The 18,397-nt window shown below is 39.7% G+C and overlaps 1 protein-coding gene across 1 annotated transcript; it reads right to left on the reverse strand.

Moving 5' to 3' along the window:
- Positions 1-2,345: 2,345 nt before the first annotated feature.
- Positions 2,346-11,569, reverse strand: CDC37L1 (cell division cycle 37 like 1, HSP90 cochaperone). The gene is made up of 7 exons (XM_059492490.1): positions 11,344-11,569; positions 9,785-10,066; positions 7,410-7,500; positions 5,317-5,432; positions 4,918-5,040; positions 3,904-4,059; positions 2,346-2,956 (listed from the first exon to the last, which is right to left on the reverse strand). The coding sequence occupies exons 1-7, from the start codon at positions 11,446-11,448 to the stop codon at positions 2,855-2,857; spliced, it is 975 nt and encodes a 324-aa protein (XP_059348473.1). The 5' UTR covers positions 11,449-11,569; the 3' UTR covers positions 2,346-2,854.
- Positions 11,570-18,397: the final 6,828 nt, after the last annotated feature.

The raw sequence follows: 18,397 nt of genomic DNA on the forward strand, positions 1-18,397 counted from the left end.
CAGCCCTTTTTTAATGCTCATCAGAGTGGAAGTTTCAGGAGTCAGCAAAATCTGAGGAACAAATGGTCTAGGTAATGTCTGAAGTAGCTGTGTCCTAATAATGCAGATTCCAATCTCCTTTAGCAGTGACTGTAAACAGCTACAGAGCTGGGGTGCTGACATACCTTGGACTGCATCTGCACATCGAGTTTTAGCATTAAAAATATTCAGACATATTTCAGTCTAAAAAGAGATAGCCATTGTAGAATTTGTGAAGTTTTCCCCCGACTATAAATTAACAACATAAACAGCAGCTACCAGTACAATCAGTTTTCCTTTCATTTAAAGAAAGCTTGCCAAGAAGATTGACCACTTGTACTGTCCTCTTGAGGAAATACCTGCTGCTGGTATTCTTACATTTTGATTTCAATTAAAAAGTCAAATTTTTTTCATCAGCATACATAAATTTCAGTGAACCAGAAGGAGGAGGGGAAGGAAATCTCATTATTTGACATGTATTTCTGCAGCATCCAGTTTTACCCCCTTGGAAACTTAAGAAATAACTTCTACTGTGTAACAGGTTGTTAGATCCACTGCTAAGGGTAGCAAGTCACTGTGCTATATTGCCCTTACTACCCTTGCGTATAACATTCAGTTAAAAAACAACCTGAAGTTACTTGTTTTCCTTTAAGTTTCCTTTAATATTTAACTAATTATTAAGGAGGAGGCAGTATTTGCTTACCCTTTCCTGGAGGATTTGCCAAGTTTAACCAGATGCAGTAGAAATTTGTATTTTTTGTCTCAAATTTGCATGTGGGACAGAACTGCTCCTTGCTCTATAGTCTGTTTGCAAAAGAAGGCTAGAGAACAGAAGTCATATGGAAAGCTACTTCTATGAGTGTATTTGCTATTGCATTGGTACTAACACTCTGGTATATTCTGCAGACTTGGCTGTAGGTAAAACTGAAAATTACTGGAATCTATTTCTCAAATCACATAATAATTAAAGTTGGAAAAAAATTCCTAAATCATTGAGTTCAACCTCTAACCATCACCACCCTGCCAAATAACTCACAGCACTAGGTGCCATGTCCAATCATTTCTCAAAGACTCCCAGGGATGGTGACTTCAACACTTCCATTTTAATGCTTGGCAAACCTTTCAGTGAAGGAAGTCCTCCTGATGTCCAACCTGAACTGCCCTGGGCACAGCTGGAGGCCATTTCCTCTTGTCCTGTTACTTCTTACCTGAGAGAAGAGGGCAAACCCCACCCAGCTATACCCTCCTTTCAGGCAGTTGTAGAGAGTGATAATGTGCCCCTGGAGCCTCCTTTTCACCATCCTGAACAACCCCAGCTCAATGAGCTGCTCCTCACAGGACTTGTGCTCCACAGCCACACCAGCTCCACTGCCCCTCTCCAGACATGCTCCAGCAGCTCCATGTCCTTCCTGGAGTAAAGGGCCCAAAACTGAGCACAAGATTTGAGGTGTGGCCTCACCAGTGCAGAGTACAGGGGGTCAATCCCTGCCCTGCTCCTGCTGGCCATACCATTGCTGGCACAGGCCAGGATGCCATTGGCCTTCTTGGCCACCTGGGCTCACATTCAGTCGATGGCACCCCCAGGTCTTTTTCCTGTGGGCAGCTTTCCAGCCACTCTGTATCAGCTTGTGGCACTTGTGGGGTTGTTCTGCATGAACTAAAAACAAGGTAGGCTATGACCACTGAACTTTTGAAATCAATATGTCTTCCAAACCTACATAAAATCAGGACAATTCAGTAATGCATGAAGAATATGTATGGGAGGCATAAGCTGTCTTTGCTACTTTTACAATTAAAGTATACATGACTAACTTGCTGTAATAGCAGCACGTTAGAAAAGCACAGCAGAGTTCTGGAGTGCAAGATTCTGTTGTCTATAAAATGTATTTGGATTTCCAGCTTCTTAAACAAGAAGCTTTTAATGCTTTTCCACTTAATGTTTGAGTTGACAATGTCAGAAACCCACTTTGGTGGAATAACATATGAAGTAACTTTCAAACAGTGCATGACACTTCACCCTATGTGACTTGTAACAAAGCTTTTTGTTTAAACTGAGGTCTTAGCCTAAACCTTGTACAAGTTCCCTTCATCAATGACTTCAACCATAACAAGACTTGGGTATTAAAAAATAATCTGAAGTTAGCCTGATGAACAAGAAAAGAATCAGACTCCCAGAAATCATACAACTCAGCATTCATTTGTAGACAAGTGATGTTATGTTTTAGGATTAAACCAAGTTATGTTTAATGAAAGTACAATATAACATTTATATCCCCTTAGTAGAGGTAGAAAGCCAGTGTTTTAATCTAATCCATTCAGATCAGAAATACTGATACCAGATACTGATTTATTGCTATTAGTGATAACCAAATTTGAGAGCTTATACTGTCAGCAAGGTAGCATGAATACAGTTGCAATCTCCAATATTCAGAGTAAAACATATCCATATCTGTAGTAAGACAATAGCAGATTCTACCAAGAATCTGCTGCTTCTTGTAAACATTGTACTTGTGCAGATGTTTAATTTCTAAAGTCATGAAAGGCAAGGTTAGTAGCAGAAAACACATCCAGTTTCACATTCGGCAATATAAGAACCCTGCTCTTCAAGGACAACTAAAAACCTAGCAGCACATTTCAAACAATATTACAAGTTTTTTCTTAATTACTCACCCTTCAAAATCCCTCCCCCAAACCAAATCAAAACAACAAAAATCTGACACCAAAAATAAAGTGCAGTACCCAGAAAAATAAGTGTCAAGAAAATAGCCATGTTTGTTTCTTTGGGGAAAAAAAAAAAAGGGAAATAAAGGAGTACTTGGCCTCAGTCTTAAAAGTACTATAATGTGTCCATCATTTTGGATTCTTCTTCATCTCTTTGTATCACAGAATTGAAACTGCAGACATCTCTGTTTATGGAACCTTGTAGATCTCCTGTGTTCTGCAACAGATGAAAAACTGACAGCTTAATGCTTCATAATTACATAGATGGAGGGAGAAACAGAGAGAGAGAAACAGAGACTGTTTCCATTGTCCATGTTATAATGAGACAAATTTTCAATAGAAAGGAAGTAAGATCTGAAAACATCCTCCACCAGTATTTTGTCACTGTGTCAAGAATTTTTTTAATTTGCTAGCATAGCTTGTATTTGGTCTTAATACTTCTAGCACCTAACTGCACATTTATATAAAATTCAGCTGTTTGATCTACCTCTGAGAGGTACTTTAATCAAATTATTTCAAACATGTACTTTCAATTGTGACTCCTTTCCTAATACATAATTTGTGACAATCTTTTAAGTTGTTTCTTCATTACAGAACGTGGCCCTAACTGCAACTGCAAAAAACACCTAAGTATACCCTTTTACAGGAAGACTTTCCTTAAACTTGACTCTTCTTGCCCAAAGAAGTTGTGAGGTCCCTGGCAGCGTTGAAGGCCTGGCTGGATGGGGCTGTCCGGCCTATGAAAGGTGTCCCTGCCGTGGCAGGGAGTTTGGAAACAGATGATATTTAGGGTCTGCTCCAACTCAAACCATTCTATGACTCTATAACTTACTTGACTGATCCCATGATTCTACACTGCTTCTGGTGATGACTGGGAATACAGTTCTAAGATCTGATCAGATTTATCATGCAGTGTTTATTTTAGGAAGGAAAATGTAAAGGCAATGAACAAACATATACTTTTGAACTTTTGCTGATGCTGTGAATTCCAGCAAGTAAAAAGAAAGGCCATAAACGCCTTGTGTATTAATAACACTGCATTATATATCCTAAGCACTAGCAATTCAAGAAATAATCCTCTTTATATCTCAGAAAGGTACAGCTTCTCTAGGCAGGACCTAATCTTGCCTTAGTTCAATTGAATTTTGGAAATAATAAACCTACCTGTAAAAAAGATGTCCATTCTCCCACACAGCCAGGACTGACATTGAGATCATGGAGTAACATGGTCTGAAAGCCATGTGATTGTGACCAGATTCTCACTCTCGCCTTGAATGCCTCAAGTTCACTTTTAAAGGCCTCAAAGTAGCCTTCTCCTGTCTGCAAAGAAAAAAATGAAGTATTCGTTCTTTAGCAATTTGTTCTTTTGAATTGTAAGCTTACACAGTGCTGAAAAAAAAAATCCAGGCAGTAATGACATGTTATACCTTTTGGGGAATAACAACTGTGAACAACTCAGGGATAAAGTTAGTCAATTTAAAGTTATGTTTCGTGTAGATTTCTTTTTAAGACAATCTGTAGCATTTATATGCATAAGTAAAGTAGCTGATTTGTCAGAGAACATGTAAAACCAAACCTAATTTTAGCCTGTAATTTATTCCAACTCAGAAGGTATCCTTACAACAGGTGCTTGTTGAAGCCCTTTGATCAAAAGTAAAGCACAAACTAACCCACATTTTAACTATACTAGTTTAGGTAATATTAACATCCATTAGAGTCTTGAACAACTAAACACAGTCTATAACAAATCACAGTTTCAGTTTTCCCACCTTTTTCCTACAAAGCTCTGGATTGTCCTATTTCAGTCATGAGAAAGGGACACTTTATGTAGCTGCCTCACAGTAAGGGGAGACTTTGAAAACGTTTGTAATTAGTTACAATAGTCAGACCAGTTTAAGATCAGTTGGTGTTTGCTGCTGTTACTTAGTTATTACTTGTCTGCGACACACCTGCATTTTGCTTTCCACCTACAACAAGCAAAATTCACTAAGCTTTCATTTAAGCAGAACCAGAATTATAACGAAATGTTCTATCTAGAAAATAATTGCTATCAAAACTCTTTCCCATAAGCCTAAATCAGTCAAAAAATTATTTAGCCTCACATGGTTGGAAGAAATCCCTTCTAAAACACTTGTACTGTATCAAGAGTTTCTCACATTATTACCCAAGTTGACTTACTTTGGCTTTTTGGAAAAAGAGACGAAAACATCCTCTTGGATCCACATTGCAGCTTCTGGCAATTTCTATAATAAACTGCATTACAACTGCTTGGTGTGCTACTTGCTCCATCAGAGCTCTTTTCTGAAAAAAAAAGAAAAAAAGTTAAAGTTATGATTTAAAGATATATTTCTAAAATTCAGCAGAATTTCCTTTTGTTCCAGTTCCTAAGCAGATGTGAACTGATGCTTACAGAAACAAGAGGACTCATAGTTAGCTATAACTAGACATAAATGTGACAATGCACTATCAATAAAGTAGAGGGGGCTGGAAGAACAGTTAAACAGCTAATGAAATTGGTCACATTTCTACTATGCAAATAAGAAAATGTGCGCTTCTAAGATTTAAACATCTTCATACCTGTTCAGCTTCTAGATGAAAACACCACAACATGAGATACCTAGATGTTTCTTCACATACAAGGTATGGGTGATCAGACAAAAACCTTTGACTATCATCCCATCTGCTCAGCATGCCTAATAAGAGAAACACAGTTAAGATATTCTAAAAAGATAAATTATTTAATGCAGCAAGGAAGTTACCTGTATTGATACCAAGGATACATAACAACTTGGCAATTTACTAAACTCAGAATAATAGCATGCAGCTAAATTTGGGGGTTTTATTTATACATCTAACCAATGCTGAAAGAGCACTACTAGAAAGCATAATTAGTCTTTGAAGATACTAAAAGTAGATTATAACAGTCATGCACTTCTAGTAATGCTGATAATTTATTTTTAATCAGTTTTCACAAGCTAACAAAATGGTGCAGATATCTACTAGTTACAACACCAAATAGCTTAAAAATTTTATGGACAGATATTTACATTAAGTGATTCTAACAAACACAATTCCTCTAAATGTTTGCAAATAAAAGAACAGAACCTGTAACCTGTCAAAAATTAAAGTGCTTCTAAGATACAGTTTGCTAGACTTTTAGAGAATTCAAATTAATTATACAAACAGTTTGATCTCAAAAAACAAACCCCCACCAGTATTGGAAAGTTAATTAGAACTTTGAATGGCAGTATCATGGCACTAACTTCAAGTAACAAGCCAAATGTAAAAATCAGAACTCAATACTCATAGCGCTTCTTCAAGTTGTCCTATCTCTGACAGTCATTATTGGCAACAGGTACTGGATGTACAGCTTCACCTGTCCATCAGCACATAATTACAACAGGGCTGAAGATAATTCAATGGTAATGACCTGAGCTAATCTTAGTTCTAGCAAACAAATGCTGAAAGAGAAAGCAACAGGTTGTATTTCTTTTGACTGTTTTCAAGTTACTCTGTGTAAGTTCTTCATTGTTTTGAAGCCAGAAGAGGATCCAGAAGCAGGACTCATGCAATAACGAAGTCCACACTGCCGCTCGGCAGCAGCTAGCATGCAACAAGTGACTTCAGAAAGCATTAATGTACTGTGGCTTTCTACAATGGACTTGTGTATCACAAATTAAAATAATAACATGGCTTTGAACACAGGAAGTATAAAAAAAAATTACCTTCTGTAATAAGACTGCTTCTTTAACAGTCTAATTTGAATTTAGACAAAGAGTAATTTTGCCCAACTCTCAGCTAGGAAGCCTACAAGATAATATCCTCTTTTTTTACCTGCTGAAATGAACAGCAGGAGAGATGTTTTCTAATTCCAATATCATTACACTGAACAGTTAAGGTACTTAAAAGAACCTGTGCCAATTTACTACTATTTGCATACTCTTGACAGTGTTTTGCCTTTACTTGATACTTGAAAGGCTTGCTAAGGTTAACAGCCCTTTCTTTAAAAGCCCTTTTCTTTTTAAAGCCCTTTCTTTAAAACAGCTTTAAGTCACCCAGAAGCCAAAAAAAAAGTAAAAACAACTTTGTAAGAACAACTGAATTCTGCCAATACAGTCTTATTCTTGATTGTTCCAGAATTCCAAATATGGCTGTACAATACTATAGCATGAAACCAGTCCGAATGGCAAGCACTTCAGAGAACCATAGAAATTTTACATTACATTACAAGATCAGCTTTGTGCTCAGTCGGATTTAAAAATTACAACAGAGCTAAAGTGACACCTAGCGGATAACTAAGTACAGTTTTAAACACACAATTCTGAGCATACATACTCTCAGTGCAGGTGTTAACAAATATGTCCATTTAATCAGCCATTACCCTTATAAATTAACAAGTAACAGAAAATAATTTAATAAAACATTTAACTTAATCTCCTTCAAAAAAGGAAAGAGCCATGGATTACCCATGCACTTTTATATACATGACTTATATGTCTAGGAATGTCCCTGCCTTTTCCCACTGGTGTGGGATATCCCTGGAGTCCTGATAAAATAAAACTGAACAGTCTGTCATTTAGGTCTTTCATTTATTAGCATTCATTCTGTACAAGAAGGAGCAAATCAACAAATTCTGTAGGAGCCACAAGATGTTGGAAAAACACACTCACCGAAGTGTCTAATCTTTTGTTCATGTTTTTGCATAAGTGGTTCAGACACAGCCTCATCTTCAATTTCTTTTCTTTTTTGATTAATAAAACTCTGAGGAAGAGAAAGAGAAAGATTGTACTATCACATAAAATCCACACATACTGTTTAGTGACATAAAGGAGTTATTATACTTTAATATGTTACTATTTAAATGTCTATGTTCTAATTTTAGAGTTGTATCATATTTGAGGAAGATTTTTTTCAGAAAGTGTCTTACCTAGTAACAGAATTTCAAAGTTTCCTTAAAATCTCTGAAAAACTTCTGTTTTCATATAGGAACTTACTGATTTATTAGTAATGAGAATCATGTACATTGCAGTCTGGATCAGGAGAAATTAGGAGATGTGATAGTGATGAGAAACTCATTTTTGCTTTTTTATGTTCTTCATGTCCATTTGTAGCTCTGCAGCCTATTATTGTATAACTATATAGATTCATAACTACAATTTTACCTACTCAGTTAGCAAGAAAGACAAAATACATTCCTAAAAGCTCAATCCTCATCTAGTTTCTTCTGAAACCAAGGACAACACTCCACCATAAAGCACTAGACAGGAATGGGGGCTTCAGAAGAGAGTTGAACAAAGAGGGGGAATTATCTCAAAATCTGTGTTTTTAATTGGACATTCTTCTCAATTATGCTAATTTGCTACACTCATAAAACTGTAGTTTATGTCACATGTGCACCTTCAGTGCATTTTTCAGTGTGTATTTCGGTGTGTAGCGCATGTGAAGGGACCCTTCACAAAACGTTAACCAAATTTATCACCCGACTGTGTCTTGCTTGTGACTTTAGGGCTCAGGAAAAGGCAATGATAGCTGTTGAAATTAAATTGTGAAATCAAAGATAAGATCCTCCTATTAAAAAAAGGTCATGCTAAACAATTTGTATTACAGTAGACAGTATTAGAGGCAAACTAACAGTTTCATACTCTGGGTCAGATAGGACATTTAAAGACCAAAGAGTTTTAACCATCCCTGCCCAGGCAAGAACATCTTCCACTGGATTAGGTTGCTCCAAAACCAGTCCAATCTCTTGCTTCTAGGGATTGGGTATCTACAGCTTCCCTGGGCAACTGGTTCCAGCGTCCTAATATCCTAATAATAAAAAAGAATCTTGCTTACATCCAATCTAAACCTACCATCTTTGAGTTTAAAGCCATTTCCTCTTGTCCTTCAGCTCAGGCTGTGATAAAAAATGTTCTCCCTCTTTCTTATAAGGCGCTTTAAGTACTGAAAGGTCACATGAAAGTAAATTAGGGCTACCTGGAGCCTTCTTTTCTTCAAGTGAACAACTCCAGCTCTCCAAGCCTTTCCTCATAGCAAAGGTGCTCCAGCCCTCTGATTAGCTCTGTAGTGCTTCTCTGCAGCTGCTCCAACAGGAGTCCTTCTTGTATTGGGGACCCCAGAACTGGGTGCATTACTTTGGGGTGGGTTTCAGCAGAGCAGAGCAGAGGGGCAGAATCCCCTCCCTGCCCACCCTGCTCTGGATGCAGCCCAGGACACGTGTGGCTCTCTGGGCTGGCAGTGCCCATGGCTGGGGCATGTCCAGCCTCTCAGCCACCAGCACCCCCAATTCCTTCTGGGCAGGGCTGCTGGGATCTGCTCATCCCCAGCCTGTGCTGACACTGGGGGTTGCCCTGACCCAGGTTCAGCACCTTGCACATGGCCTTGTTAAAACACATGAGATCCCCATGGACCCACTTCTGCATCTTGTTCAGGTCCTCTGGAAGGTTTCCTTCATGTCTGATAACTGCACCACTCAGTTTGATATCTGCAAACTTCCTGAAAGTGCACCCAATCCGTCGGTTTAATTTTAATGAAGACATAACACTGGTCCCCGCACAGACCCCTGACGGACACCATCCTTGTGCCATTGGACTCTGAGCCATTGACCCTTTGCATGCCACCAACCAACTACTTCCTTATCCACCTAACAGTCCACTCATCAAGAGAAGGATGCTGTATGAGAACACATCCAAGGCTTTGCAGAAGTCCAGATAAATGACATCTGTAACCCTTCACCTATCCACTGATGCCACCGCCTCGTCACAGGACACTGATAAGGCCACTGAAGAATTGGTCTGGCAGGACCTGCCCTTGGTGCAGCTGTGCTGAATGTCCCGAACCACCTCCCTGTCCTACAGGTGCCTGAGCACAGCTCCTAGAAAGGTCTATTCCATGGTATATTCCATGACCCTCCCAGGCACAGAGGCGAGTGACATATTGTGTTTTTGTGCTGTACATGACACAGAAGACACTCAGAGACAAGTAACAACTGGAATGAACAAAACAGGTTAGTACTTGCTTCCATGCACAATGATGTAGGTCATACCTTATTAAAAACTTCTTTACTAACAGGATCTGTGTTCCATAGATTCTGTCGTTCTCTCTGGTTTAGCGCTTCTTCTTTTCTTCTCCACTCTTCCTCTCTCCATCTCAACTCGGCAGCTTCAGTCCTTGCTTGAGCAGATTCCTGATCACAGGATTCTGAATTATGCAGTGCTAAACTACCAAATTTTTGCTGGGCTTCTGCTAGGTTCCATGTGCATTCTACAGAGTGCTTCACAAATTCTCTTTCTTTTTGGCAGGCTAATTCAATCCCTTGGCTGTATGTCTGTGAGGAAAATCAGACATGCTATTTATGGAGAGAAAAATGTTGATTTACAGTTTCTATAGAAGCAGACTGGCCTAAATCCCAAAGCTAATAAAAATGCACCTGGAAGGCACCTTAGATATGCAGCATTATAACAGCAGAAGTGATGAAGCATGGCAATGTACAGCTATGTCTTCCAGAAAGAGATTTCCAATTTGAGTCACCCTAAGTTTATTTGCAAAATCATGGATCATATGCTGCTATCAGCAATAGTCTCCAGACTGCAAAAATACTTTTGACACAGCTGAAATCCCTCTGGCTGTCTTAGGACTGGAACATTAGCAGCAGCCAAGTGTGAGAATACTCTGAATATAAACTTCTGATAAGAAAGGATTGGGCTTACGATGTCAGATCACAACAGTAAAGTAACTGCTGCCTGCATTTCAGTATTAGTACCCAAACAAATGGCCAACATCTTCTCTTGAACTGGCACAAGAAGTGGTATTTAAGTTATAAAGCAGCCAAGGCCCAGCACAAACACGTGCTCCTTCAGGTCAAATCTGTTGAGGATGTCACCACTCATAGCTGGGAGAGAAAAGGGACACCTTAAGCAACCCTATTTATATTATTTCCAGGTGTGTGCTCAGAATTCACACTCACTAATATGCCAAGCCTTTCCCACCAAGAGTGAAGAAAAATGCATCCATATGCATTAGTTCCTCAGCCTTCCACTGCCACGTTATGAAATCTTCAGTGCTGATAGCCTCTGGCAGGGGCATACGAAGGACAATTTGTGAAAGACTATCTGAAGGAAACTTTAACGCAAGTAAATCAAACTTATTGTCCCAACTTTGTTTGAGAATTACAGCATTTTTATTTCTGCAGTAACAAGAAGAAAATTCCACCGTTGGAAGGGTAACGTAATGGCAGCTGCTTGCGAGACCACACAGAATTCCTCACAACGCGTTTACAAATCGCCGCCTCGCCCCGGCCAACAGAGACACATACCGCCTCCCTATCTGCTCCCTGAGCACGGGGACGCCGGGATAACTCCATCCCAGCTCCTTCCGCATCGCCTGCCCGCGGTGGAGCTGTTACCAGGGCGGCCCGCCAGACCCCACCTGTCCCCACCGGCCCTCGGAGCCCCGGCGGGCGCTCCGGCACGGCCCCGTCCCGACACGGCGACCCCGCTCCCGCCGCCGCCCCTCCGCGGGCCGCGCCGCCCGGCACCGACCCACACCGCGCTCCCGGGCGCCAGACGCGGGGCGGGGGGCCGGGTCTGCGGGGCACGGGCGTACCTGCACCTCCGGCAAGCGCTGGCGGAAGGCGGCAGCCTGTGTCCGCTCCTCGTCCTCCTCCTCCAGGGCGCCGCTGTCCCGGGAGCGCGGCAGCCACAGCGCCATGCCCGGTGCCGTCCCGGCGGCGCGACCCGTTCGCCGGAACTGGGGTAGCGACACTTCCGCCGATGGCAGCGCGGCTGGGAGCGCCCGCCCTCGGCGCGTCGGGAGGAGCGAGTGGCGGGCGCGCCTCAGGGGCGGCACTAGAGGCAGCGCGGCGGGCGGGGCGGGCCCTGCCGCGGGTCCGCCTCGGCCCCGGCTCCGCCCCGGCCCCGGCCCCGCCCCGGCCCCGGCTCCGCCCCGGCCCCGGCCCCGGCTCCGGCCCTTGCTTTGGCGGGCGCCCCTGTCCGTGCGTCCGCCTTTCTCCCTGCTTCATCGCTGTCTCTGCTGCTGGCCCGGTCCTGTGCCGTCGGCTGTCCCTGTGCCTTTCCCTAATCCTGCCTTTTCCGTGCCGCTGAAAGGCCGCTCACCTCTCTGCAGGCTGCTGTACGGCGCTGGCAAACAACCACGTGTGTGTATGTGTGTACATATATATACGATCCTTCAGTCCTAAGAGCTCCTGGGGTGCTGTCTAGGGTGTTGTAATAGCTTGGCTCTCATCTGGGAATGGAAGTTAGGATATAATGAGGCCATACCTTTGTGATAGCGCCCCTGCAGAGATTAAAATGTGCCCTCGTTGTAGCCCAACTTTTTTACCCATGGATTGGCTGTTTAGCTCTTCTCCCAAACACGAGGTGCTGACTGATTCTTTGGGGGTTGTAGGTGTGGAGTCTGCAAGAAAAATACGCCAGGATAACTTTACATTAAATGGGAAGGTAGGGGACCTGTTGCTGTGTGTTGTTTATATAACAAAAGGATTACTGCTGTGGCCAAAGGGATAATACTAGTATGTTGCTCACAAAAGTCCTCATCAGATAGAAGAAAAAGAAAATAATGGTTTTCATTCAATCATTTTCTTGTAATCAAATGTTTCTGTGTAATGCTAAGGCCTATGAAATTTAGTCCCTGTTACAGGGGACGATAAAAGCCAAAAATACAAAATGAAAGAACTCCCAATGATAGCATTTTGAAGTTATCAGTAATAACACCAGGGGCCACTGAGTCCATTCTGAGATAGGGTCCTGCAGACCTGGACTGGTGCACATGCCTAAGACTAGACCAAGGAGTTTCATGTGAAAGTATTATTTTCTTTCATAAGATTACATTTTCTGGTGTGTTTCTGGCTGAGAAACCAAGATATTTCTCAGTTTGTGCATCTTGGACGAACACAAAAAGAATGAATACCTTCCCCCTGTTACTCCTCTCTTGTCTCATAAAGTGTGCTTTGAAAAGGTGTCTTTGGTTTGTTGTATGTTTTGGGATAGAAGTGGATGTCTCAAGTCTTGTATGAGATGTAATTCAGGTGTAATCTTATTTATCTTTACAAGTGATAAGTTATTGTTCTTTCACATGTATCTCAGCATAATAAGATGCATTATTAGGCCCATTCCTCAAATGGAACTTTACATTTCTTTAAGATTTTATGATCTGGAATGTTGACATAAGTGGTAATGAGAGGTCACCGCCCACATGGACAGTTCTTACCTAATATTAGTAACAGCAATAGTCTATATGAGGATAATTGAAGTTATTTTGATTCAGATATGATTGATCTGGGATCAATATGATGCCCTAATAATAATATGGCTATTGTCTGTTGAGATTTCTGTCTGTATAGAAGACACATGATGTAAATGAAGATCTAAATTAATGATGGACTAGTGGTTTTAGTGCCCCTTTACATACCTGGAACTGATCATAAGAGGAGTCTCAGTGTTTTTCCTGTACCTTACTATATGTTAATGTATGTTGTGTTTGAAGATTGTTTTTTAAGAAATGGTGTAGGCTACTGTGGCTACTGACAAGCAAGCCCATGCTGAAGCCATCTGCAAAACAGGTATGCAACAAGTTTAGAGGAACAGTATATTTCTTATCTATTTGATCCAAAGTCTTCTTGATGGTTTTCCAAATTACTCTTACTACCTGTGTGTTTCTCTAAAATTGTTTACATCTGGCTCTCAAGACGCTTTTCTTTGAGTAGCATGATTGCTTTTCCTTTCCCCTCTGGTTGTCCTTGACACAAGTGGAAAACTACACATGGAACTATTATTCTCATTAATGCCTTTTCCCAGTCTCAAGGCAGATGCAGCTCTGAGCACATGACTCTTCGATGTCTATGCAATGAAACCCCACAGCCATGTTATGACCAGAAGTGGGAAATATAACCACTTCCAAAGAGTAGTTTCTTACACGTTTACTAAACCAAGTAATTCACATGAAGTACGTCTTGTTAGATAAGTTCATCTTTTTTCTTACCACACATTAGGGTTTTTTGTGCCTGTCACCTTCATCAGTAGGTGTTGACAAACAGTGAAGTAGCACATTTTCTTAGAGAAAACGTTGCTTAGGTCAACCCTCTTTAAAAAAGACTATTGCTAAAATATTGTCTGAAAACACTCCTGTCATTCAAAGAAGGACGTTGATGCCTTAAAAAAAAAAGAGTAACAAATATTAATAAAACAAGAAGAATGCAGTTGAATGCATCTTCTCTAAATAGGTAGAATGTCTGACATTTATGCCCAAGTAAAATCAGTGGTAAAATTCCAATTTACTTCAAAGGGGTCAGAACTTCACTCCAGGGTGTGCAAAGAGCATTTGAATAAGACATAATTCATTGTAGCAAAATAGACAAGAGCTAAAGGCAGACAAATTTGAATTTGTTTCTTAAAAGGTATTTCACAGGTGATATCTTAACTGATTTTGTTTTTATATGACATTCAAACATACTTTACATAATACAGAGAAACATAAAGGAAAACTTCCTTACATTTTCTAATTTCCCCATAACTTCTGTGGAAAATTACTGTCCTTTAAGGTGTTTACAGTTACAGCTTTTAATATTTTAATTTGAGATGTGTCCTATAGGATTGGCCAAGAATTCAAGTGTTTTTCAAACATATATTTCCCAATTGTACTTGTGGTTCTTCTGGTTTACAGTTCAAAGAATTTTACTCAGGGTACTGTAAACCTGATATTTTTTCCCTACAAATTACAGGCTGTTCTGAAGTTGATGCCTATATGAATGAATATAAAATTTCAGCTTTGTTTTTTCCAAAACATTGCATATCTTAAAAAATGTAAATCACATCCTAAAATACTCAGTAACTTATAATATTAGCTAAATGTTTTGCTCAGTGGCAGCTTGGCAAAAATATGAGAATTATTTTTAATAGATATTAAAGTGTTCCTGTGAATGCTGGTTTGTTTAATGAGTGTTATAATTAATTTATTTGCTTCTTACTGTTTTTCCATAGATATTTGAAGGTGCTTTAGATCCTGCTGCGGAAAGGAAAATACAGAAAGTATGATATTTGAATAGGTGATAATTAAAATTGAAAAAGTAGATCCATGTATTCACATAATGAGTATGACTGTCTTTCTAGAGTACATGACCTGGTACATGTTGGTCCCCCTTTATGTTGCACTTATTTGAGCCACTTGAATGTCAGCCTTTATAAGCAAGCTGCCCTCAAATAAATTACATGATTTTTCCATTCTTAGGACAGGCTGTGTCCTGACACCTAGTGTGATACACTAGGCTGACCTGACACTGTGCTTTTGATTTTTCTATCAGCAGTTTTGCATTTTGAAGTCTGACAAGTCATGTCACATTTAATGGTTAGGCAGTCTTTTAAAAGCCAAAATCTATTGCTTGTAGGGGGATGTAGGAGAGAAAAGAAATATTTATAACAATGGCCTGTCTACATTCTGTCTTGCCATTGCTAGTAAACTTTCAACAGTCAGTCATACCTACAGAAGCACATGTTTAGTTAAAATATTTTCATCCCTTAGCTTTAATTCACTTGGAATTCCTTTGTCTTAAAAGGGTTTCAGGTTTTTGTCTTTCTGGAGCAAGCCATTCCTGTTAAAATCAACAGAAGCTCAAGCAGAAGCCACTGACTGTCCCATTGTCCTGATGGATTTACAATCCATCAGGTGTCAATCACAGAGATCGACTGTCCTGATATTACTTTTATGTGTGTATCTATTCTAGTAATAATGAAAATAATATTAGAACAAACACTTAAGGAACCAAAGTAGAAAGTAGCTCTGCATCTATCTCCTTTCTCATCTATCATTTATCCACTCTTCTCATTCCTTTGCTGTTCTTCCTCCATTCCTTTCTGTATGGGTAGCTTTTGATTACAGTCCCAGGTGTAAACAGTACATCTATTCTATCATTCAGACACCCTGCTATATTTTATTTTTCATCTCTCACTTAATGTAATAAAATTTGAATTAACTCATCTTGTGTCTTCAGGTAATAGGCAAGTAAATATTTTTCCATATACTAATTGATTTGTTACTGTAAAGGATATTAGTATCAGGATACTAAGGAAACTGTGTTAGTTTTATGTCATGCCCCCTAGCTTTCTCTCCCTTATAATTTTAAGGACCTCCTCCACTGGTATTTCTTTCTACTCCATAATTTCTTGTATATTGTGGATACACACTTGAGTAGAAAAAAAATTCTTTTCTGATTTGAATAGTTTGAATGATTTGTTAGGATCAGTCATGATATTTATTTTCTTCATCCTGATCTTCTTATTTCTGATAGCAGTCTAGTTTTCTGGTTACATTCAACCAGAACACAAAAATGTAAAGTTCATCTTGTTAGATAGTCATCTTCAGGCTTCATATAGTGTGTTCTTGTAAGATGGAAAAAAGGCAAATGGACATCGGTTGGCAGGTGAGTGCTACTGTTGAGGTCATGGATTATGGAGCATTCATGTATGTTCTAAAACTGCAGGCTATTTGCTAAAATTGGTTATTATTCTGTTACATCAAATAAAAAAAAATGCTTTATGTTCCCCATGTAACAAATATTTCCTGTACATTTGGTATTTGTTTCCAAGATATTTTGCTTGAGATAGTAATCTTTCCCTTTCCTTTTTGCTTTATGCTTTGAAGAGTTGCTGATATATTAAAGGGTAATTTGTGATATTATTCCTGGTTCAAAAATCTCAGCGATACTGGAGAAGGATGCAAAAACTAAATTGAGATAATCTATTATTATTATCTCTACATAAAAGCCTAAACAAGGGAAAAAAAAGAGAGTGATCTAGCTTAGTACAGAGAGTGCTCATTTTCTTGTATGATTACTTTCATGCAAGCTTTGTGGGTATCATGCTGTCAGATGAGTAGGTGTAGTGTATAAAGGTTGTTTGTCCCCTGGGCATAGCATACTTTTTCTGTGTGTCAGGACGGAAAAGACTGATACCTCTAAAAGGGATGAGACTCTTTTACGTAATGCCAAAGGATTTAACAATATCATCACCATATTCTGGCCCTTTAGAATATCTGTTCTTTATTCTGCATAGTACTGACATGTCCTTCATCCATCAAATGCCATCTCTTTTAATTCTTGTTGTTGTTTGGCTCTACAAAATTATGCAGCTTTGAGATTTGGCTTACTTATTGTACTGTGGGGTATACTATCTTCTTTCAACTTTTTAAATTTAAAAGATATTGACAAACGCAAAGTCTATTCCTCACAAGAGGAACCAGTGCCTGCCTATGTCCTTGGTACGGCAGAAGTCAGATCTCATATGGCAAAACTTAGTATTGCCTTCTTTTCAGAGTGTCAAAAGCTCACAAAAGTTTTTCTTGGTTGTTGTAAAGCTGGGATCCATTAGAAAGGCAGAAAAGCGGTGCAACTAAAAAAGATGAAACTTTGAATACAATCAAATGTGGTAAACTCACTATTAACTTCTACTGAAAATTGTCAGCCTTGTAGCATGGTTTGCAGGGTTTGCTTTTCCTCTGATTAGAAGTGAACATGTCCCCGCTTCTGTAAAGACACAGAACCTGTCCAAGTGAAGGCAGCAGCTTTTTTAGCAGAATATACATTGTGGCCATCTTAGTGTCACACCTCAGGAAGGCTCTAGTTTCTGCTATAGTTTATAAACCAGATGCTTGACAGTGTGCCATATAGCTTTTCTCCTGTGCTGGGAGCTTATGAAAGTATTTTCTTTCTCTGTCTGTGCCACCTGTATGGCGCAGCACTGACCTCCTTTACTCAGAACACAGTTAATAGGCTTCTGAAGGGAAAAAAGAGCTAAAGACAAGTGTGTTGTAGGGCTTGACAAGACTTTGCCATGGTAACCCAGGATGATTCAGCTCCCTCATCCAAGTATGTACAATCCCAGGTACATCATATCTGGTCATGGTAATCTGGGGTACCTTACTTCTCCCCATCCACATATGCAGAGTCCCTCATATGCTTTATGTTATAAAACATAAAGCATGTTTTATCTTGTGAAAGTAATCAGGATAGCTTGCTTCCTTCATCATCTGCACTCAACTTTGCACAGGTACCAGTGTGATGACCAGTTCCCAGTCTTGGAATTCAGACAAAAGCAGTGAGATCCCTGGGGAACAAAACAGAACTTTGCGCATATATGTAAGTCAAGCCAGTTAATCAGTGCAACTTTTATTATCTGTCCCTGCACTGCTATCTTTTGAGCTGTACTCCCATGCAGTTCCACTGGTCCCCCATTTGATTAGGATTTGTGTACTGATAATGCCATACTTTCAGCAAAGCCAAAGTTGTTGACTGTTGTGCCTTGTCCTTGAGAGACTGGCATCACCTTTTTGCTTGTAATGCATGGATACTTACACCCTCAGTTTGTAGGACACTGCTTGCATGCTGTATGGCTCGTTGGCCAAATTACACAATGTTCATTTACTACATGCTGGCTCTCTGGAGGAAATACATTTTGAAAATTATGGTGATTATCTTTCAACACTACTTTATGATGACACATCTGCTGAACAAACATTGAAGTGTTGTAATTTCATATCAAAAGTTTTTATTTTATTCCTGCAGTAGGTGGATTAGAATATTTAATTCTTTTCCCTGTGTGAGACAGTTTCTAATTGTACTGAAAACACTGAAAAATCAAGATCAAGATTT

The sequence above is a fragment of the Ammospiza nelsoni genome, chromosome Z (assembly GCF_027579445.1).
Source record: "Ammospiza nelsoni isolate bAmmNel1 chromosome Z, bAmmNel1.pri, whole genome shotgun sequence".
NCBI classification, from domain to species: Eukaryota; Metazoa; Chordata; class Aves; order Passeriformes; family Passerellidae; genus Ammospiza; species Ammospiza nelsoni.

What these genes read in the sequence shown, in the direction of transcription:
- CDC37L1 (XM_059492490.1), bottom strand. Translation starts at nt 11,448, where the DNA reads ATGGCGCTGTGGCTGCCGCGCTCCCGGGACAGCGGCGCCCTGGAGGAG. An exon ending in TTCATCTAGAAGCTGAACAG is followed by an intron (nt 5,041 to 5,316) that starts GTATGAAGATGT and finishes TTTTTTTTTCAG; the next exon opens with AAAAGAGCTCTGATGGAGCA. An exon ending in TCTTTTTCCAAAAAGCCAAA is followed by an intron (nt 4,060 to 4,917) that starts GTAAGTCAACTT and finishes TTTTCTTTGCAG; the next exon opens with ACAGGAGAAGGCTACTTTGA.